At 38.2% G+C, this 24726-nt stretch overlaps 2 protein-coding genes across 2 annotated transcripts in view; one reads left to right on the forward strand and one right to left on the reverse strand.

Annotated features, from left to right (window-relative positions):
* The window catches only part of Tspan2 (tetraspanin 2), a 39437-nt gene extending 35337 nt beyond the window's left edge, over positions 1-4100 (forward strand). The window contains exon 8 of the mRNA XM_051198828.1: positions 1742-4100. Within this exon, the coding sequence (XP_051054785.1) occupies positions 1742-1807 (66 nt within the window). The 3' untranslated portion in view covers positions 1808-4100. The remainder of the gene's footprint in view (positions 1-1741) is intronic.
* Positions 4101-9808: 5708 nt separating this feature from the next.
* Tshb (thyroid stimulating hormone subunit beta) lies at positions 9809-14664 on the reverse strand. The gene is made up of 3 exons (XM_051198944.1): positions 14462-14664; positions 10560-10722; positions 9809-10128 (listed from the first exon to the last, which is right to left on the reverse strand). The coding sequence occupies exons 1-3, from the start codon at positions 14509-14511 to the stop codon at positions 9874-9876; spliced, it is 468 nt and encodes a 155-aa protein (XP_051054901.1). The 5' UTR covers positions 14512-14664; the 3' UTR covers positions 9809-9873.
* Positions 14665-24726: the final 10062 nt, after the last annotated feature.

Genomic DNA, 24726 nt, shown 5'->3' on the forward strand with positions numbered 1-24726 from the left:
TGTTAAGATAGAATTTGCTTATACAAAGGCGGGGCTACAAAGATGTTGAGGAAATCCATGAACTGGTAGTTCTTATGGGTTACCCAAGCACTTTCCCCCTTTTCTGTATCCAGAACACAGGATGGAACAGTAACTAGAAATACTATGCTGAGGCCCTCCAAATCTGGGGACAGCTCACAGACCCTCCCCATATGCTGAAGGGCTAACCTTGTTGCAACTCTGCAGCTCCCCAGTGATGGTCCTGAAGAAGTGTCTTAGACAAAACACCATGACCAAAGCATCTTGGGGAGGAAAGGATTTATTTGGCTTACACCTCTACATCATTATTCATAGCTGAATGAAGCCAAGAGGAACTCAAACAGGGCAGGAACCTTTAAGCAAGAGCTGACGCGGAGGCCATGGAGGGGAGCTGCTTACTGGCTTGCTCCTCATGACTTACTCAGCTGCTTTCTTATAAAACCCAGGACCACCAGCTCAGGGATAGCATTACACACAATGACCTTGGCCCTCCCCCATCAATCACTAGTTAAGAAAATGCCCTACAAGATTTTATGGATGCATTTTCTCAATTGAAGTTTCTTCCTTTCAGATAACTCTCACTTATGTGAAGTTGACATAAAACTAGCCAGCACAAGCAGTTTGAAAACATTCCACATAATGGAGGCAGCAAGTAGACTATCCTAACAATTAAGCAATCTCAGCAGAAGCAGACAGCCCTGATTCATGAACCCACCTGCTGAGAGTGAAGGATCTCTCAGACGGAACCCCTCAGACTATACCCAACTTGTAGCCATGAAAAAGGGGATGCCCTTCCTTATCTGTCTGGAATCAGCAACCCAGGAGTTTCTTCCCAAGTTCTTCCTCCATAGGGAAGGACTGCACAGTGTAATCACTTAGCCAAATGCTCATTAGATGTCCCCTGGCCACACAATGGTGCTGGGTCCTGTGCCACAGACTTGAACTCTTTGGTGGCTGAGCCCTTAGCCCTGTCTGCCTTTGCCCTCCCATCACTCCTTCCTTGATGCACTGAACATTCACAGACGCTAGTTGCCTTAGGATGGGACTGAGGAGAGAATGAGGGTCATGACACCAAATTTTAAAGATGAACATTCCCAGTCATTTAGAGGCACCCACAGACCGGGTTCCTCTGGCTGTGGACTTATAGGGACAAAAAGGACTTTTTGGTATTTTTTTTCTTCAAACCAGTGCTGTCCAGGTATTTGGCTTTTCTATATAAGAGACAGAAGTCAGGAAAATTATAGTTCAATAACTTCCATTTAAGATTTGGTCGGACTACTGAGTTAAATAGTCATGTATCATTTGCATAGAAATAGATGAAAAATGAAGAGAAGCCACACTGTTTAACAGAACTACACTGCTATAGGAACTAAAGCTTTTCTGAGTTAGACACTAAGTACAGTTACCTAAGAAATTAAGAGCATATTTTTTCTGAATGAATAAATCCGAGATCCATCTGAAATGTGAAATTCAAAAACCATAAATGTTTTATAACTGTTAAGAACTGTAAGCCAGAAACAAAGCCCTTACTTCAAATAGTCTTGTCTGTTAAGAAAGATAACAGCAATTCAGCAAGGTTGATACAGAAGTTTTACATATAGCCATCCTTAAAGAAAATACAAAAATGACATTTATATCCCATATCATCAGTTAGGGTTATTTAGTAACTTGAGCTCGACACCACCACAGTTTGAAGTTGCTAATGTGCTTCTTTCGGTTGTAGATCTTTGGCATGATCTTCAGCATGGTGCTTTGCTGTGCAATACGAAACTCGCGAGATGTGATTTGAAGATACTTCATCGTGAAAATTGCGATCAAGAGTTTTCATGCTAAATGTCACTAGAGCTATCTCAGCTCATTTTTAATATTCAGGATATTAGAAGCTAAAATAATTTGCTGTTAACTGTGTATTTGCACATGTATGTTTGTCTGACTCATTACTGATTTGTCCCTTGAGTGAATGTCGTGTGTGGTCTGTGTGTTTCTGGTATATGCATTGCACATACTGATATCTGTTTCTGGGGAACCCCTTGTTTTTGTATGCAGGGAGAATAACCTATTGAAGTACCAGAAAAAAAAAGAGCGATCAAGCTTTAAAAGACTTACAAAACCTGGCTATTTAGGAAATGTGGTAATGTGTCCATTTCTCAGATTTTAGCCATGACAGTTAGATACATAAAGAGAATGCAGGATTTCATGTTAATGGAAGCAATAAGCTACGAAAATTGAGAGGCCATAGAGCAATGTCAAGATTTGACTGTGTCTGAGTTGAGTGTAAAAAGATATATATATATATTCTTCCTAAAATACAACCACAGTTTCAGAACTAAACCCATCTGTAAGAGTAAATATAGCCTGGAAAATCCAATTTGAAAGCATCATGCTTCCTTCATATTTAAAAGCAGAAAGCCTCTCTCTGGAGAGAGAAGTTACATAGACAAACATGTGCCCCATAGAAGTAGGTGCTTTTAGGACTAAAAATAGGCACTTTTAAGGGGGAAATATTGCTATACAAAGACATGTAGATGTTGCTTTACCCCTCTTCTTTCTGCTTTGAACGCTGGAAGCCTCTCCCTCCCAAAAGGGCTTTTATGTCCCACTCCACAGTGCCTCTCCAGATGCAGTGACAGACAGCAAGAGCTCTGCAGTGTGAATGGGGAGAGAGCCCTCATGGCACGGCACCTTTGGAATACCTCATAACTTGAATTTACATGTTTGCCTATCTTTTTGCATTTTTCTAATTTATCCATGTACAGAATTCTTTATAGATTAAGAATACAGTTTCCATCCTTTGAAATAAATAAATCCTCCATAACGCAGATATTATGTTATGCATACCTTGGCCAAACCAAGATAAACACCTTCTTCAAGATGTGTGCACACAACAAAGGCAAGTTAGTGAATCAAGATTATACATACAGCTACAGCACATACATATTCTTTCTCAGAAAATCCCTGTGGAAGTAAATGTTCATGTTCTTTGGGGGTCTGAGTGGTTGATTTGAAGTGGGGAAACCCAGCCACTTCTCAGCCTGTTGGCTGCAAGTGGGAAATCCACAGTAGGGATCTAAATTGGCAAGGTATGTTTGTCATGATTCAACAACTTGTTAAAGGACATAAATTACAGATTCTTTAACATTGCATTTGGCCACACAAAAGTGAAGGTGTGAGGGATTTTGGAAGCCCTAAGAGGAGGCTCTGTGCCCATTAGGAACTATGAGTATGTGTTAAAGTGCTGTGCTTCAAGAAACTTACAAAGCATGTTGCTGAAAACACAATTGCTGGGATGGTCTCACCCAGGGAGCACCACCTACTTTCCTCTTTCTGCCATTCTTGCTACTGCTACTAGCTTTAGAAAAAAATGTGAGGGAGTTAAAACGCTTAATTAACTGTGTGTGACTACTTTACCTAAGCAAAAGATTATTTTTTTAAAAAATAACTTCATGATTTTTAGACCCCAGAAATTGACAAATGCAACCTTTTAAGTAAAGAGGTCAATCTTTCTTATACCTTTAGTTTATAAATCCACCTGAAGACAGAAAACAGGCTGAAGTGTGTACTCAGGTTACTCCAGCTCAGAATTTTCCCCCAGCCCTGCAGAAGTGAGTTTCATTCTCTATTTGAATGAACAACTTTAAAGGAAACCACAGTAATTATGAGCAGAAGAATAGAAATAATTTTTTATGGCAGAGGAATAAGTCTAGAAATCTGTGTCATGTGTGATTAGTGTACCTCTTTGTGGGTTAAGCTTTCCAAAGAATGTGTGGAGTAAAAATAGAGAATTCCATCTCTGAGTAAAGATGGATATATATCTTTATGTGAATAGATAAAGCTATATCTATAGAGATATATAATCCCTATGTCTTGAACCTATACATATCTTAAATACATATCTCTTGAGGATTTATACATATGTAATTTTAATACATGCGTACCTGTATGAAATTATGGGGATAAATGTTTGTATGTATACACATCTATTATGTGTATACATTTTCAGTTATTTCTGTATACCTGAACTAATTTGAAATCAAACCCAAACACTTTTAAGTTATTTCAAATTAAATTTTGTATGTACTTACTCTGCTTGAGTTATCTTAAATTTGTAATGTATCTTCTCATATACCTTCACATCACTTATTTAAATCAGTTACCCAATTTGCCCAGACAGTATAGTAAAAACAGATTGGTAATCTTTCTGTCCTGTCATTGTGTGATAGACTCAACAGTAGCACCCCAAGGACTCTCATTACATAAAGCTGTGTTTCAACTTCACTCAGATTGTCCCTCCTCACTCCAGAAAAGCATGGTTATCTGTGGCTTGGCTTGTCAAATTCATCCTGGCCCAGTGTGGTCCTGTGCCAGTAACCATGCTTTCCCTGCGAGGAATCCAATAGATGTTGCTGGCTGAGAATGAGACTCCTAGGGAGATGATAATCTCAATAACAATCAACAAAGAACATAGCATTTTCTCCCTTCTGAAATGTGTTTAGCAAATATTCAACGAGTCGCTCTCTTGGCACTGGTAAAGGTGGCTTCTGTGGCCCAGAGGCCAGCCACTAGGACTCCCCACAGCCCAGTTTTCATGGTCCCAATGACACACTCCTGAACACCAAGCCCATTTCCCCATCACAAAGACTCTTAAAAGTAGCACTGGCTTGAGCTCATCTGATCAAATTGATATTTGTGTGTATTTTAAGAGTGACAGTTTTCCATTTTCTTTAACCATGCCCCATTTAACAATAAAATGATTTTTTGTATATAGATGTCTTCTACAGGTGAAAATACTACAGCAATACAAAATATTATTACTTGGTGTCCTTATAACCAATCAAGGGATTCACAGTTCAGATCCCAACCACTCGAAACAGGGAAAACATCATGAATACAAGTACCATGCCTTGTGTTTTACAAAGCCGAGTCTATGCTGGCTTCAGAGAGTGTTGGGTTAATATACCAGAAATCTTTCTCTGGGGTTTTTATGTATATTTTATAAGATTTTTACTTCTATCAAATAGGAAAATTTTACATTACTTATTAAATAAGTCAATAATAAATATAAAACACCATATCTAGTAACTACTGAACATTAGCTATTATAATTGTGTTGATACTTGAACAGAGAGGTCTGTTATAAATAATTTCCCAAAAATTCATGCAAAACTGAAAATAGTTCCACATGACCCCAATTAATTAGCTATATGAACATTTGTTGATCTCATTAATAACTATCAATACATTTTACATTTTCCAATTCTGGTTTTTTGGTTTTTTTTTTTTTTTTTTTTTTTTTTGGTTTTGGTTCATTTTGGTTTTGGTTTTTTGAGACAGGGTTTCTCGACAGAGGCTGTCCTGGAACTTGCTCTGTAGATCAGGCTGGCCTTGGACTCACAGAGATCTGCCTGCTTCTGCCTCCTGAGTGCTGGGACTAAAGGTGTGACACCAATGCCTGGCTTCCAATTTTGTTTTAATTCAAAAGCTACATAGTAGTCCCAGCTGATATCTATATTTTTCTCGGGGCCTGCTCCGCCTCATAATATACATTCTGATTTTCTCTTTTTATTGTTCGAAGTTATCTTGTGATTATGGACATGACAAGCTGAGATTGGAACAACAGGCATGTATTGCTATAAGTGCTCTGATAATCATTAACCCAGAGTTGGCCCACTCAAATTTGGGAAGAGTGGTCCAGATAAAAACTTCCTTGATGTTGACATCTTTGACCTGAAACCTGAAAAACACACAAGAGTTAGCCAAGATTGATATAGAAGAAAAAGTGTGCTTTGTTTTCTGAAGACAACACACAAGAAGACTTATCCAAATTAACAAAATAAATAAATAAATAGCCCTGGTAATCTGTGTTTTATACAAATCTTATTTTTTCCTGAGGTAATGAGAAAATTTTTAAATAGTGAGTTATGCAATAAAACTTTTAACAAGTTGAGCTTTCAAGTATCAAACTTTAAAGATGACTGTGCTTCAGAATGAGGAGATTAGATGGCCAAGACCAGTCCTAAAGATTCTAACTGATGTGCTAAACACCCACCCCAACACAAAGTACACAAGAGAAACCGGATGTGAGGGGTGAGAGCGAGGAATCTAGGCTAACACACCCAGGCTTCTGACTCGGCTGCTGAAAGAGTGATTTACAGAAGAAAAGCAGATAGCAACAGTTTGAGAAGAGATAACTACAGAACATTCAAGAGAAAGGATTAGGCTGGTAATTCCATAGATTAAGGCACTTGCCACCAAGCCTGATGACCTGAGTTCAATCTTTAGATCCCACATAATGGAAGGAGAGAACAGACTCAGTTGTTCTCTGACCTCTACAAATACACATGGTACACAAGGATATGTGTGTGCACATATTTGAGCACGCACACACACACATTTTTAAAAAGGGGAAAAATAAACTGGCATTGGATATATGACACCGAAGCTCAGAAAAGAACTCTAAACTAAATATGCTGTAAAGGAATCTCTATATAGAAGTGATATTTCCCAGCTTCAAGTAAGATAAGCCACCACTCAAGATTCAATCTCCAGAGAAGGGGCTAGAGGTTCAGTGGTCAAAAGGGCCTGCGCTCTTGCAGAGGACCTGGGTCTTAGCATCTCCATCAGGTGGTTCATGGCTGCCTGGAACACAGCGAGCACCTGCATGCTATGGTGCACATAAACTCATGCAAGCACATATACACAGAGAAACAAAATGAGATGTATGAAATTAGAATACTTGCTGCTCCTACAGAGGACCCAGGTTTAGTTCCCAGCATCAACATGATGGCTCAAAACCATCACAACCAGAGGATCCAACCTCTGTGGGTACCAGAGATATACATGGTGCACACACATACATGAAGACAAAATATTTGTTCCCATTAAAATAAATAAATATAAAATAATTAGAGAACTCTATGCTAGTAAGTTAAAAAAAATCCTGCAACGGTTACTTATTCCCCACATATTTATAAATTCTCTCTGAGCTGCCTGTATTCCTTCAGTAGCTGACAGATGACATCTAACCTCACCTCTAGCTAAACAGAAAAGGAAAGCTATGGTTTCTTTAAGGGGGAATCCAGCTTCAGATAACTGAAATAGGTATTTCCTTAGCACATCCAAGGACAAATTACTACAAATTTGAATTTTTATATGCTTTTTGTTTAGCAGCATCCAAATGACCAACAGGACATGAGATTGCTATAGATCTAGACTTTCCTTCAAAGTTTAGAATCTTCATATTTACAGCAGCTCACCCCCATCAGTCCCGCTCAAACCACTTGACTGAAAACTTGAATCCTGGAAGCACCTGAATCAGCATACAGCCACCAGCAGGAGGGACATGTATACTGAGCAGCTGTGGCAGTGGATGAAGGAGTGTTGAAGAAAAGAATCTGACACCAAATTGTCTTAAAGAACAGAAAAGGAGAAATTAACTACAACAGACAAAAAAGAACAACATTGAAAAATGGGCTAGGGAGGAAGTTACCCCAATAAGAGACTGTTTGTGTTTAGCTCAGGCTTGCTACTCTTAAGTTTTAAGGACAGTTTTTTTTTATGTAAAGGAGACTTTCTATTACTGGAATTTCCTATTACCAAGAAGTACCATGCTATGCTGTTAAGTTGCAACATGTTCATTCTGGTACATTCCACTTATTCTCAAAGAGTTCGACCATTAAAGACTGCTACAACAGTGACCCAAATCCTTGAGTTATAAAAGAGTTCTTTGTATTTCAATTGAATGAGAAAGATTTTTTTTCTTGAAGTTCTGAATTCTTCTGGTGAGAACTAACTCCTTTAAACTTTACAGGGAATGTAATGATCATTCCCAGGGATGCTCCAGTGTCTGCCTTTCTCCAACATTATAAGCAATGATTCTTTATCTTACCATTTCTTTTTTAAGATAATGTATTTATTTTTATTTTATGTGCATTGGTGTTTTATCCACGTGTGTCTGTATGAGGCTGCCAGATTTCCTGGAACTGGATTTATTGACAGTTGTGAGCTGCCATGTAGGTTCTAGGAATTGACACCAGGTCCTCTGGAAGGACAGCCAGTGCTCTAACTTCTGAGCCATCTCTCCAGCCCCTCATCTTCCCATTTCTGAACCTCTCTATCTATTCTTCTTGTGTTTAAACCAAAAGGACACTAAGTCCCTCAAAACAGAGTTACCATAAAGCCAAGCATATGGACCCAGCTAAGATAAGTTGTTGGGTACCTCAATCCCTGAGCTCCACATTAAGGGATTTTGTGTTCTGAACAGCTCCAGATTCAAGGATAGTTTAATAAAATTCACAATGCATCTTCCAAACATACCTCCTTCAGTGAAAGGAAGTGAGTCATGCGCCCACTCTAGGCTCTTGTGCCAGTGACAGTGCTGGCTGGTTATACCCATGTTCTGAGCTAGCCCTCCTCCCTGCATGTTCAGGAAATTTATTAAAGTAATTCAAAAAATAAAATCTTTCAAAGCTGGTATGTCTGTAAGTAGCCTTGTCCTTTCTTAAGAGTCCAAATCTTTTGACAAAAATCACTTTGAGGGTGCTTGAGAATCATTTGAAGCTCATACATTTTACACATCCATCAAAGATCTGTATTTAATAAATAATCTTAAATACTCATTATCAGTTGGCATGAGAACTCAAAAGGCCCAGCTCAAGGTTGAGAGGTCATGAAAGTGTTGGTTTTAGCTATTAAGATAAAAGAACTGTAGGTTTCTGGGTCTTTCTTGTATGGAAGTGCAGTTATTCCCTCATCCTTGGCAAAGTGTGGGTTTGCTACCTCTCTGTCCGCACCATCTCCTCCTCCCCTGTGGACCTATCTGCATGCAGGCATTCACAAGATGCCCAGCTGAGCTTACACACAGCCACTCTACATGGTCCTAATGACAAGTAATTTTCAACTTCATGGTGACAATTAATGGCTGAATAAAAGGCAGTCTTTTTAAGGTTGAGTCCAAAGAACATCACTTAAAGTTCAACTCTTAGGAAGGAGCATCAAAAGAAGGAAAATAATAATAACCCCCTCCTAAGTCCATTCACCCAAAGCAATGCCTCCCTGTGAATGAAGGCTAAGGTTAAAACAACACAATCCACTCCATTGAATCTCTTAGCCCTCTCTCCCAAACCCTAAAACCTGTGGTGGTTATATGAGTGTTTTATGATATCCAAAGCCCCAAAGCACAAGTTGCTTTCGGTATAACTGCTGGAAAGTATCTCTTGTTACTTGAGGGACTATGAAGGATTTAGGCTTCCACATGTAAAATGATCGTGGCCTCTTTTCTCGGCTTTATAAGCTGACCTTCCAAGGTATACCTTTCATAGGTCAGTTGGCCCACCAGAGTAATTAAATTAAAGAGAATGGTGCCCACGCTCTTGGCTGAGTTTTGGTGGAGTTTTATCCAGAGCAGTTGAATGACTAGGATAAAGTTTTCTGTGACAAATTTCATATGCCCCTGTCGCACCACTTGCACTCCAGCCCTGATGCTAGCCCTTAAAAGGACAATGTTCCTAGTACCCTGATGTCATGTCTTAGAATCCCTTTCTTCCTAGAACTCTGCAGTAGCTTTACATTTGCCTTCTAAGTGAAGGTAGACCCCCTGTTGTCTGCAAGAAACATCTCCTGGGCTGGCTTGCAGCAGCAGCTCATGTTCCTGCTTTCCCTTTTGCCTCCACTCTGCTCAGTATGGAAACATGACAGCCTCTTTCATGCACCCCTTCTTCTAAAGCTTCTTAAGCTCTCTAATGCCTGTGTGGATGCGCCTATGGATTAAATGGCAGGCAAAATGTATCAATGGTATTTTATTAGTTCTATTCCAGGTAAACACATTTAACCAGATTGCAAGTTGCCATGTTGTTAAAGTTAGACGGAAAATCCCCCCAGATAGAATGTCTGTGGCTTGGTGCAATAGTTGGTCTTGACAGCCTCATGTATGCAGTCACTATAGTCAGTATTACACTTGCCACACTTGCAGCTCATGGCAACAGGGTAGGAGAAATAAGGAGCAACATGATGTGGGCATCCTGGTATTTCCACAGTTCTGTAGGTGAAGTCTCTGTACGTACAAACATCCTGGGAGAGGGCAGATTTTGGAAGAAACAGCTTGCCATTGATATCCTATAGAAAAAAATGAATCATAACATGATAAATTTCACACTACCTTAAATAGAGCAATAGAAAACCATGATTTACTGATATCCTTTATTTCAGTGATGACCTATAGAGAACTCTTGAACTGTTACTCAATACTAGCTTAACACATCTACATTTAAGCCCTCAGATCCCAAAGAAAAAGATGCTTTCTTCTCAGGATCATGAGAACAAAATAAGATTTAAATAAATTGGGGGTAGACAGTTACAAACATATCTGTACTTCTTTTTCTAAACAGTCACACTATTACAATTCTGGAAACCATGTTCTTGGCTTCACAAAGAGACAGTTTCATTGGATTTGGAAAATAATGTTATTATTTATGATTTCTAAATACTAATAGACTACTTTAGGCCTCTACAATTTACAGCTGAAAGAAGTATAGTGAATAACATACCCGTGTCATACAATACCCGGCACAGATGGTGGTGTTGATGGTTAGGCAATAGGCACACTCTCTCCTATCCACGTACATTGTATATTCAGTTGGAATACAAAATGATGCAGCTTGTCCATATGCAAGAGCAAAAAGCACGGAGAGCAGGGCTATAGCACTCATGCTGAATCAACGACAAAACCACAAAACTCATTACAGGCATCCTGTCTGTATATTTAGAGGCATATCTGTGAAAAGGTTGTGTGTGTGTGTGTGTGTGTGTGTGTGTGTGTGTGTGTATCCAATAAGGAGAACAGCTAGAATATATTGAATGGTTATTTCTGAGCCCTACATAAAGTGTTTGCACATATACAATCTTCTCAAACCTTCTCATATACATTCAAATGCAGCTATGACCCTGTACACCCATAGTACAGAAGCTCACATCTTAGAGGTCTTGCCTGTAAGTGCCACTGAGCTCCCCTGGGAAGTGACATGCAAGCTTGCAACATCACAACAGAAAACTGACAGCTTTCTGTTATCTACATGTGAAATAATTCATTCAATGAAGCTGTAATAAAATGTCTATCATTATAAGAAGTAAATTAATATATGTAATACATATTCTTTGGGAAGGTCTTTCCCAGAATTATAAGTTTCTAAAAATGTTGGTTCAACGGCTTAAAAGGTTTGTATAATTAGAGTTAGAAAGAAGCCAAGAAAAATTATAACCAAACTTTGGTACCACTTAGTACATTTAATATTGCCTGTAAGTCTTCTATTGTTAGTCAAGGAAACTGGAGAAGGTCCTGAAAAGTTCACTAAAATTATGACTAGTGTTCAATAATAACACCATTTAGAAGGCCCTTTCTGAATGCTTAGGATATCCTTTTAGGGTTGAAAAAAATACAAGTTGAAATAAAAGATCATTTTATACAGAAGTTGTGTGGCAGTCATTATTTAAAAGTATATAGAGCTGGGAAAAAAAAGTTTGACACATTCAGACTAATCCAGTCAAGAAAGCATATCCACCATGGGTTGTTCAGATTCATTAGCAGTTTTAGCTGTATGGGAGGCAGCAAAGGGGCCACTGAGCAGAGCATGCATCTCAGCGAGCCTGGCTAATGGAGAGACTGCACAGTATTGGCTGAGCATTGTAATGATCTGGGTAATGTTATGACTTATAATTATTTTGGTTCTGCCACTGAAAGAGGGTAATCAAATTTCAGACTTTTAGATGTAGGTTGATCAACTCTAAGATTAAGAAGACTTTTTATTTCCTTTTACTAATATTGTTCAACTGGCTGGTATATTTGGATTTTGTCCTTCTCGATTATCATTGTTAGTGTATATATGTGCAAGTGTATACATACAAATGCATACATACATACATACATACATTCCTCACTGAAGCTACCTATCAAATTATTATTCACTGGCTGCCAACAGGGCTCGGAGGTAAAAAAGCATTTGCTGCTAAAGCCTGGGAGCCTGAGTTCAGTCCCCGGAACACACATGGTGGACAGAGCAAACAGACCCCTTCCTGGAAGTTGCCCTCTGACCTCTACATGCATGCTGCAGTGCATCCCCATTGCCACTGCCCCACAACAAATAGCTGTGGAAAATTATTCACTGACCATGTTTTTAAATCATCAAAAATGCATCAAGATTTTCTCAAATCTGTCAGTTGTGTCAACAACAATTCTAAGCTGCATACTTTAAAATCTTTACTTACTGAAACCTTGTATAGGTAACCAGAATTTTGCCTTCAATAAATGTAAAGGCAAAAATGAAAGTATTACATAGTAGCCAAGGACTGATTCTAAATGTCAGCTTCTACAGCCATTTCAACAATCTCTTATTCCTAGCGCAGGCATTGCGGAAGTCGGATAAACACACACATACTGAGCATTTGGACTCTCCACTGAGAGATGTGTTGGCATAGTGCTTGACCCACTAAGTGTTTCATAAATGTACAAGCTCCCTCTATACTATTCAGTTAGTTCTACTGGTGACACGGATCTGGAGGATTCTCCAAAGGATTTTAAAAATAGCAACCAGGTAAGTGTGACAGGATACTTGCCCTTCATGCTCCCATATCCTCATACTATCTTCACAGTTCTTCAGTGGGTTTCACCACAGGAAACAACTTCTAGCTCTACAATTCTATATGAAATAGTATATGCAATAACCCATGATCAGGATATTGGCTCAGAATTTTGAGGAGCCGAAAATTTCCTCTGGGTCTATAAGAAACTGATGAAAATATTTAATCTTATTTATTCATTTGCGTGATAAAAAAAAGGAACACACCTGACCCTTTCAAAAATTGTAAGACAGAGGTTTAAAAAATGGCTCCATGGCTAAGGTCAAGTACTCCTCTTCTAGTATTTCTCTTGAATGGAGTTCCCAACACCCACATCAGGCAACTCACAACCCTTATAACTCCAATTCCAGGAGATTGATGTCTCTGACCTACACAGGCACCCTCATATTCAATAAACATATGCACACATATTTTAAAAATAATAAATCTCTTCTAAAATTTTTAAGATTAAAAAAATTTGCATTATAACTTTCCCCTATTGTTGTCCTATTCAAGACTCTCTGTTGAGGTTTTTTTGTTTGGTTGGTTGGTTTTGGATTGTTTTGTTTTGTTGATTTGAGACAGGGTTTCTCTCTGTCACCCTGGCTATCCTAGAACTCACTCTGTAGACCACACTGGACTTGAACTCACATAGATCCACCTACCTCTGCCTCCTGAGTGTTGGGATTAAAGGCGTACACCACCACTGCCCAGGAAGACTCCCTTTCATAAATATAGAAGTTTAAGCTAACAAAAGCAAAGCATTAAAAAGGACTAGATCACCAGTCGCAGTGTTTATATAATGCTGTGAAGATAAAGATTATGAATGATTCATTCTCCTTTACTTCTTTATTATAAATAGTAAAACTTTGATCACATAACTTTCCTGTACCTCAACTTCCTCATCTACAAAATGAAAGTTAAACATCAAAAAACTACCAGGAAAGTCTTCACAGCACAAGTAATCTGTGATTCTGTGTTAAATTAGAATTAAAAATCTACCTCTCATAAAAAATAGAATAATTCATGTGAACCCTACATTAAAAAAATTTCCTGAGCTCCATAACACTATATAAACCAATGTTAATTCCTTCCTTTTTCAACAGTTTCCATGTGTTGATCCCCTTAACACTTTCTCCATATTTTCTTTCTGCTTTTATTATTCTCATTATTACACATATTCCTCTCTGCTCTGCTAGTACTTATTACCTCTCTTTTCTACTTGAAGCCATTACTGTACAATAAAAAGAATCAATTTCTCTACTTCTGAGCAATCCCAGCATTTTCACTAAAGCAAAATACTTCTCTAGAAAGAAAATTTTATTATATTATTAAGGTATGTGCATTGGATACTATCCAAGAGGGTGTCACTAATAATTAACTAAAAAATATCTTGTAACAAGGAATGCCCCTGATGATAATGAAAACACTGGTACCCTGTACACACTCAAAACTGAATTTACTCAAAAACTCGTCCAAAATATATTTTCATCAAAGATGCTGATTAGTAATTATGAGGATGAAATACACAGATTATTTGAGTGACTAAAACATTTAAGTTGAAGTTTAAGTAGGAGAAAGCCGTGCACACTATTCTTCATTGGGAGACTGATGGACAGTTTCTATCCTTTAAGTCAGTGGAATCTCACCTCATCTGCCAATAGGTAGTTCACTCTCCTTCACACACTACTGCATGATTTGGAGCAATAATTAAAAACTTCAGAGCTTATCAGTTCTCTCTCAGCATTTGCAACCTTTAAATAAATGCTACGACTGTTAAAATGAAATTATAATAAAAGCATTTCATCTACAGGTCCTGCTCAGGGTAGACACTTACCTTACTTTGCATTGGTGAGCTGATGCTATGATGACCCAGACTCTGTTCATTTTATACCCTCCAGGATAAGTCCTCTCTGATCTTCTTGTTTATATAATCGCATTTGAATTGCTGCTTTCTTATCTGAAAAGCATCTATTGAAAATTCATACTGAACCCCAAATAAAACTTGTTTATACAAACAGGTTCACAATATCCTTCCCCTGGAAACTCTGACATTATTATAGCATGCATCTTCCTCTCTCTTATTTCAAATATATCCTTTATTAATATCTGTTCATGTTAATAACTGATATTAGTATCTATTAATATTAATAAAGAAAGATAGAATTGGGAGAAGTGGTGAAAAAAGTGCAGAGAATACAAATTTATTTGGGGCTTGAGGACTTCAAATGTCACCCATTTATGTAGAGATATAGACATAGAATTATTCATCTATAAAGCTAAGGTAACTTCTTTCTGGAAATCTAGGCCAATTGACCCATGTATGACAGCAAAAGCACTTTAGTTTGGAATGTTTTGTTTTTTTCTTGGATTTTACAGGATGTTAATATAACTTTGAGCATCATGGCTAAATCTAGCAGGATGTCAAACTGACCTGAGGCCAAATTCTGACTTGGTCACTGACTACAATATCATTGCATGCATGGGTGCTGCTTATTCCAGGTTCCTCACCTACCAAATGTTACACATTTATGATCCTAGAATCAGGAAGCAGTGGATGGAGTGTTGGCCTGAATGGAGTATGTAGCACCATCCTGTCTCAGAAATAATGAATATCACTGCTTATATAAGTGACACATAAGAAGGACTCCATAAGAAATAATTAACATAAAAGTTTGATAAATTTTAGCCAATGTATTCATTTCCCAGTATCTATACCTCTGTATTAATTTCACTCATTTAATCTACTTTTGCCACACTGTAACTAAAGTATCATGCCCCAAACTTGCACTGGGCACTTCCAAATTGCCCTCGGGGAAAAAAAGTCCAGACCTGGTATCCTTTTTAAAGCCCCTTGTGGTCTTCTGGCTCACTGATTTTACCCTGCTCATCTCCCAATCCTGCCTATATCTCCAAGCCACACCCTTTCTCTGTTTCCTGTGGTTTTAGACAAGCTGAGCTGAGTTTCTCAAGTTAGTTATATTTTTTTCTTTTCCATTTGGGAATATTTTGTTCCCTCTGTTGGAACACCTGCCCAGGGCTTCATCCCATGCCTCATCTCAGATAATTCCTGTTCATCTTTCATGGCTTATCTGAGAAACACCATTTTTACAAAACCTTCTCTGGCTTCCCAAGGCTTTTCTAATGATTAAGAGTTTTAAGAGAATTAAATATATAGAACCCATGGCATATGGTAGATGCTGAATAAAATCCTAGATGTTCTAGGGGTTATTGAAAATCCCATTTGTCTCCACTTTATTATTAATTTATCATTAATGTAAATGGCAGACAAAATATGATTTCTGGCATAGGTGAGTCTTCCCAAAGGATTAAGGCAAAGTTAAGGCAAAACCTCAGTGAAAGATACATTTAACAGAGTCCAACTGAACAAAGAAAGACTCACAAGTCAGACAGGGCTCTGTAGAGAAAAGGTTACAAGAGCTAGCTTAGCAACACAAGCCAGGCAGCATCTGTGGACGGAAAGCAGAGGGAGGCACAGAAATAGTCTGACTGGATGCTGCTCAGGGTGTGGCTTACTCGAGTGTGTTATGATCAGTTGGCTGCTCATGATTGACAAGGGTCAACTGCTACAATTGACAAAGACAGCTATTTGCCATAAGTTTACTAAATTCAGCTAGTTTACATACTAAATTTGGTTGCAGCTCATTAAGTAGGGACTCAATCTGGAGGTGTTCACAGACAGCATAGGGTTTAACAGACATAAACCAGAACAGCTTGTCCAGGGACTGTACATATTCTAAATACAAGCTACTACCACCTAGTACACCTTGTATTAGAAACTTATAAAACTACTCAGTGCTAGTAAATCCATGGTTATTGGAGGAACATCTATAACCATTAAACTACTAAACCAGCATAATTCCTAACAACAATCTAAACATTTGTCCTTGTACTCACAGATAAGTAGAGTCTTTATTCCTCATCAAGGAAACTTCTCTTTGCAACAGACATAAAACCACACCCAATCAAAATGCAGAGTTGTGGAGCCTAGTCCCAATAGATACATCTACAAAACTCTCTCTTACATAAGGCTCAGGGAACATTGGAGAAGAGTTGTCAGAAAGATTGTAAAAGCCAGAGAATCAGAGAGTTTCTCGTAGACCAGGCTGGCCTGGAAGTCACAGAGATCTGCCTGCCTATGCCTCCCAAGTGCTGGGATTAAAGGTGGGCACCACCACAGCTGGGCACATCTCTGTCCTTTCTAGTACTCCTCTTGTGTTTGAATTCATGGTGCATTGGGTTCCATGCACTCTCAGGCTTACCTTGTCAATCTAGAAGTACATTTTCATCTTTTTCTGTACCATAACCAAGATAATGTCTTCATGGAGTAAAATTGAGATCTCTTGTTTCTCTTCTCTTTGCCATTAGTCACTCGCTTCCTAGACTCCTTCTTGTTTGCTTTAGTTTACCATTCTTGCATAACACTTAACATAATAGCACATATACACATATCAAATAACTCCACCACTCCACTTCCTAAGTATTTATTCTGGAGAAACACAAGCATGTGCCCATACACAGACTGTATGCAAACATTCGCAAACCTTTTTGTAATGAACTAAAATTAGGAACAACTCAATGGCCATCCACAGTAACAAATAAGTCATGTCAAATATAAAAAAAAATAGTTGTCAATAATAAATAAAAGTAAATCATGGACACAGCAATGTCAGTGAATTCCAAAATAGTTATTGTTTGTCAGAAAAGCTGAATCCAAAAAACAAGTACAAGCTCTCTGATTCTGATAATAAGAAATCAAACAGGAAGAAAATTAATGACTGCCTAGGGTTGGAGAAAGGCAGATAAGGTCCAAGGGCAAAGTTACCTGTAAGTCCCACAGCCTAAGAACAAATTACTTCTTGGAATACTGGGGTTGTGCTTGATTGGGAGATAACAAGCCACATGTTCTTGCTCCCCTATACAAGTTTCCTTAACCTAACTGCAGCAAATATGCTTGATTGAATGTGGACAGGAGGTATGCAGGCAGGAAGTAGGATGTATGCTTGCCTCTGATTGGACCTGATGAGAAATATAGTGGCCTTGTGGGTTTTGCCTTTTTAAGCCTCTGCAAAATGTGACTTGTTGCCATTTTCTGGGAACCCCATAATGGTCTTGGCCAGAGTTCATCAACCTGTTCAGTATTTAATTAAATCTTGCTTAAAATTTGGCTCAAACTTTGTGGAACTGATCTTTCTCTTACAAAATTTCAGGGTTAACAAAGGAAAAATGATTATTAACAGGGCAGAGGACCATTAGAAAAGAAAAAAATTGTGTTATCTTAATTTAAGATGACTCACAAGACATATCCATCTCATCAAATTGTGCACTTCAAATACATGCAGTATTAGGGGTTGTGTAACTCCACAATTCTCCTGTGAAATTCTAACTTCTAGAATATCAGATTGCAATTAAGACTAAGTCATATTGGAATAGAATAGGCCCCTTTCCATGTGTTTGAGGAAAACTTAGACACCGGAGAATATCATGTAAAGACAGCCAAAAGTAGGAGAGAGGAAACCAATACAGGAAGTTTACTGTTCAATAATACTTAACAAAGCTGTTCTAAAGTCCAGTAGTACAAATGACCTACTTACTTCCCTGTTCCCCACTCCCACGTACCCACACACCTGAACACTGTTTGAGTTACTATACTCCATTCCAAGTTTGTTCTTGCAGGAGGGCTTTTACTCCCTACTTGCTCCTTATGAAAAGCCCTTTCATTATATTTTAGAACGACTTCCTCTTTATCATCTCAGCTTGATGAAAACTTTCCTAGCCACCACATCTAACAGGGCACATTTTCTGTCATTTTTATCCCCTCATTTCATAACATGTATAATTTCCTGGTATTAATTTGTTTACTATTTGCTAATGTGCATTCTTTGTCTTCCCCTGCAAAATTAAATGTAAGCACTGTAAAGGGAAGGGCTTTGTCTCACTCACTCACTCACTCACTCACTCACTCACTCACAGTGTATTCCCAGAATTCAAATCAGCAAAAACACACATTAGGTGTTCAATAAATACTTGTTGGTTGTATAAGTAAATGGAAACACTAGAGTACATAATTAAATTCATCACAAATCACTAAACACTAAAGCTATCTACAGATAGCTTTAGGCAAAGCCAAACTTAAAACAAGCTTTTTGACGTCTTTTATATTACACTGACAGCTTAATTCTTCAAATTAAAAAAGAAAAAAAAAACTACCCACCCATCCTAAGTAGATAAAATCAGACTATCATTATAATATGAAACAGAATTGTTATCACCCTTTCCTCTCCAGAGAATAGGTGTTTTTCTGGTTTCTGATATGCTTCATTTCCATAAAATTGTAATTTGGAGGCAGCAGGGTTTTTTTCAAGTCAGTAGTTACCTGTGAGAGTCACATTAGAATGACCTGCCATTTAAAACAAAGCCATTTGTTTACCTAATTTCTTCTAATGTTTGCTTCATAGCCAATACATATAACTCAAGTAGAGCTGGCCCTAATATGATTGATCCTTTTCTCCTGTAAAGCTCCTAAATGGATGACAAATTTGACTTAAATATGGAACAAGTCCATTTACTTCTCTCTTTTGGTAACAGATGAAAGCCCCAATACACCAAATTCATATGTATTTACATGATTTCTCTAAACTCTATTCAAAAACATTTTAAATTAAGGTCATATATAAATGTTAATAAGGACTGTTAACATCTCCTGTAATAAAGTTCATAGTGTTATAATGTCAGATCGGCATCAGGGTTTCCTGTGTATCACCAGTCTCCTGTTCCTTAGTATAATATTTTTCATTGCTACTTATATTACTTTATATAACTCCTCTGTAATTAGATATTTCTCTGGATGAATAATATGAGCAGAATTAATTGTACTCATAACAGGTGTAACTACTTCTCAGTAGCTAACCAACAATATGCTTCTTATTTTTGTTCTGCATAATTTTACTTTAAAAAGATGCTAAAAGCATTGTTATTTTCAAAAATCAATAAAGGATTCAGCTAGGAAATTAATCAGTAGTAACCAAGGAATAATCAACTCATAATCCAATCAACTTCCCTCACTATATGTGTGAATTTGCCACAGTGTTAAGGATTATCTTTAATTGAGGATGATAGATATTCAAGAATCCATTAACTCGCTTGCTCAGGAAGTCCCACATAATGGCCGAAGCTGCCTTTGAGAAGTTCGTTCTCACTAGTCATCCACCAGCCACACTATGGTGGTTCAGCCTGGCAGGATCTAAAGTCACCAGGGGAAGAACAAACAAACAAAAGAGCACATCAGTGAGGGAGTGAACTCACTTTAAATATGGGCAGCACTACCCCTTTGCCTGGGTTCCAAACTGGAACAAAAAGGAGAAAGTGAGCTGAGCACCAACATACATCTCTCTCTCTCTCTCTGCTTCCTGACTACAGATGCAATGGAACCCACTGTCTCATGTCCTGCCATTATGCCTTCTCTCCATGATGGAATTTACCCTCAAACTGTAAGCCAAAATATACATTTCATTCCTTAAGTTGCTTTTGTATGGTATTTTGTCACAGCAGTGAGAGAAGTAACCAATACAGCTACTGTCCTCTAAGATAACCGCCCAGAGCACTTCTGAGCCTGAGACCCATGTAGAGAACTGCCTATATTAGGCATCTCTAACTAGATATTAAACAGGAACCTCACATATAATGTGCCCACAAAATACCCCAGCTGGGCTGTGTGTCTTCTTCTTCGGCCATCTTGCTTCTAGGTGCGCTTCTAGGAAAGGCAAGAGAATAAAACAAAGCCAGCTGGTTTTGCTCCAAATCAACCAGGTTTAGTGAGCTTCCCCACATGGGAAAGCAAAAGAAGACCAAATACATTCAAGAGAAACTATTCCTCAGTGAAACCATAAACACAAAAAGCTTTCCATATCCTGCACAAGAGGAGGCCTCTCAGTCTCTAGCCCATTAACAATTATTCCATTGTTTATTGCCACACTAGTCACCTCTTCCCCAAAGTCCTACATACCTTTTTTATTCCATCCATCATATATTAAAACCCAGAATTTCTTTCCTACCTCAAGGAATTAGAAAAAAAGGAATAAAGCATATGAACCAAATGTTGATACATTGGACAACAGACACAAGGCTGATACAGAAAGAAAAAGAAACATAACTTAAGCCCTGTGATTTTCCTAGCTTGCTGCCTCGAGTCGGTTTCTAAGCCACAGCAAGGAGAGCAGAAACCAAACAGAGATGGACAGTATTGTTGAGTTTAGAAGACAAGTATCAAAGTTCAAAGAAGTTAAGTTACTAGAATTTTCAAGACAGAATAATAATAGCTATAGTTAAGGCTGTTCTGAACAACAACAAAAAAAATAATAAGATAACTTTAAAAATTAAGCTACCCAGGAGTAATATGAATGTGTGCAAGAACTAACTCCAGCATTCGGTAAGGAAATGCAACAAAATCCAACACACAAATTTGAATACATTAAAATGTAAAATCTATACTTATCACACAACAAAGGTACTACATATGCAAAAAATAGAAGTATATGACACAAAATCAATATATAGAAACAAACAGAAATAATGTAGTACACATTTTTTTTGCCTTGTTTCCTCTCCCCAAGCTCCTCCTAAATCCTCCCTACCTTCCCATCCAGTTCCATACCCTTTCTTTCTTTAGAAAACAGGCAAACACACACACACACACACACACACACACACACACACACACACACACGAAACACAGAGAGAAACACACTCACAAAACCCCACAAAAACACAAAGTCAGAAACCATAATATACATGTGAAAGACCAGTAAGACAAAAAATGCTCAGACAAAGTAATATAATAAGTCTATAAAAATACCACTGAGTTTGTTTTGGGTTGGCCATCTACTGCTGGCCATAAGGCTGAGTGTGATTAATATACTCAGTGACACTACAACAGAGTTTTCTTTGCAAGTGAGTTTTGTTGTAGATAACTTCTTAGTTAGGTATAGGAGCTTGTGTCTGCTTCCAACTCTCAGCATGAAGATCCTGTCTGACTTGATCCTGTGCAGGCCCTGTGCATGCTGTGGCAGCCTCTGAGTTCATACGTGCATCTGTCCTGTTGTGCCTGAAAAACACTGGTTCCTTGGTCTCATCCATTCCCTATGGCCCTTACAATCTTTCTGCTCCCCTTCCACATAGTTCCCTGAGTCCTGAAGGGAGAAGTATGATGAAGGCACCTCATCTAGAGCTGAGTGTTCCAAAATCGCTCACCCTGTGCACACTGTCCAGTTGTATGTATCTCTGTGTTAGTTACTACGTACTGCAAGAAGGAGCTTCTCTGATGACTGAATGAGGTACTAATCTATAGGTATTAGGGGTCATTTTATTGTTACATTCCTTTAGCAGACCAACAGTATTCAGTTTTCACCTAGGCCCATGGCCTATCTAGTCCCAGATTCTCGGCCATCCAAGCAGTGTCAGGTGTGGGTTCTGGCTTGTGGAGTGGCCTTCAATCTAATCAGATAGTGGCTGGTGACTCCCACAACATTCGTGACACCATGGCACCAGCATGTCATGCAGGCAGGTCACCATTGTTAATCACAAGGTTTGTAGCCAGGTAACATTCAGAGTACCTTCCATTATGATGGTGCAGGCTCTAGTTAGGCACCATCTCAACTTCTCCATGATCAATAAGGTACGTAAGTGTTGTCTTCAGCAACAGGGCCTTACCATCAGTTTGTGGAGATCAAACAATAACCTGTGACATTTTGTGGTTTCCATGGGTTACCTTTGGCCAATGACTGAACTAGATATAACTCATTCCTGATGGTGGAGATTTCACTTGCAGGCAAAAGATGACAGACAAAACCTTTAAAGTCTTTTTTATAGGAGCCAGTGAGATGACTCAGCATGTAAAGATGCCTGCCACCAAGTTTAACAAACCTACATGGTGAAACAAGAGAATTAATTTCCTGCAAGTTGTCCTCTGACCTCCAAATGTGTGCCATGGCACATGTTGTTCAAACATATACACAATATAGGTACCCAAAATAAAGTAAGATGTAATAAGTAAAATAAAATACTAATGCTATCTATAAGCAACACTGTTTACATATAAAATTGTATATCATGTATAAATCTGTGTATAATCTGTAAACTGTGTTACACATAAGTATATATGAAAAGGGCATTCCATCACTGGAGCTTATTAGTAGGTAATGCTTCAAAATATTCTAGCCATAATGAATGAGTATAATAATCTTGTCATGAACTAGAAGACAGTCTGACCCAGCCATAGTTAAAGGAAAAGTCCATGATGGCCCTCAAATGGTTTTACTAATTTTACTAATTTTATAAAATATTAAAGAAGAAATGCCAATTTGGTACAATCTTCAAATTTTGAGTTAGGAAATGCTTCTTCATGCTTAAGACTAGTTTATCTTGTTTATTCCTAATATTTTGAGATACTTTTATAATATTTATTATGATGAATTACATTATAAAGATCTACTATGGTCAGAACTGCTTTATTTTAGCCTTCATGTGTTCATCTGTAGGAACTTCATTCTCCAAGTTACTTTGGTTTAAAGAACCCGGGAGAAGCACGTAGATGATAATTATAGCTATTAGTCCTTTGTGCAGTAGACAGTGGTTAACACAGAGACTCACAACTGATCAAACTGCAAAGAACAAGAGTCTGCTCTGCCATAAACTGCATATCTGTATCACATCTCTGCCCCCAAGGCTCAGGTAACATTATGGGAGAAGGGGTTAGAAAAACTGTAAGACCTTGAAGTCAGGGAGGACTGAAGTAGAACTGCCTTCTGGACATAGCAGGAGCATTGCACTCATGAACACACAGCAGTTGTGGTTGCCTGCACAAGATATGTACAAGATGAAGCCAGTCAGGATTCCAACACGAGTGGGGGAGGGGCACATGAAACCTTACCCTAGTTGAGTAGCTTTTGACAGCTAATAGCTGCCAAGGAAGAAGAGGTCAGTTTTCTTAAGGGGTATGGTCCCTGAAATGTGCTTCCAAAGGATAGTTCCACGGCTCTTCATATATGGACAGCATTAATTGAACTCAGTGCATTACTTTTTAAAAAGATGTGAAGTTGGAAGATGGAAAGAATATATTCACTACTTTTCTGCTGCTATAGCAGAATAACCTGACAAAAATCCATTTTGCTGAGAAAGGGTTTCTTTTGCCTTACAATTCCACAGGGATAAAGTCTAACATGGTAGGAAAACCATGGCAACAGACAAGACAGGAAGGGTAGTAAGAGCAGGAATCTGGTTGAGCACATTTCATCCACACAGGAAGAAAAGAATAAGGAAAGGACACCCAGACTTTTTACTCTCAAAGCCACTCTCAATGACATACTTCTTCTAGCAAAGCTTCAGCTCCTAAAGGTTCTATTACCTTCCCAACAGGGTCACTGATTAGGAACCATGTGTTCAAATTCACAAGCCTAAGAGGACATTTCTCATTCAAATCACCACAGGGGAAATCCAGGAAAGGAGGGAGAAAGTAGGAGAATTGGATAAAAAATACATGCTATGCATGTATGAAATTCTCAAGAAACAAATTTTAAAAAAGAAAAAGAAAAGAAAAACTGGCTACTGGAGTCATCAAACAGATAATACGGGTACTGCCAATATTGGGAGGTACCTCCAAGATAGGAAAGAGGTTTCTGAAGACAGAAAGGGGCATAAAATGAATTTGGAACTAGGAACCTCATAAAAACCAGTCATCATCCAAAGCCTCACCTTAAATAGTGAATCAAATTTATGAAAACTCACTACAGGCCCATTTGTTTCAGAGGCATTTGCAACATTTGATAAGAAAGAGGAGGGTAAAAGAGAAAGGGTAGAAATATCACACTTTCTCTTGTGTGTGGAATCTAGGTTTAAATATATGTCGCATGAAAGCAGAAGAGACTATTTGGGAGGAAGAAGGTAGCCAGCAAGAAGAATAAAGGTGATAGGAAATGGCAATAGGGAGATGAGTATTAGCAAAGCACAATTACATACATATGTGAAATATCACGATGAAACTTACTATTTTGTATACTAACTAAAAAATTAATATATTTAAAACTT

Source organism: Phodopus roborovskii, unplaced genomic scaffold (genome assembly GCF_943737965.1).
Source record: "Phodopus roborovskii unplaced genomic scaffold, PHOROB, whole genome shotgun sequence".
Taxonomy (NCBI): domain Eukaryota; kingdom Metazoa; phylum Chordata; class Mammalia; order Rodentia; family Cricetidae; genus Phodopus; species Phodopus roborovskii.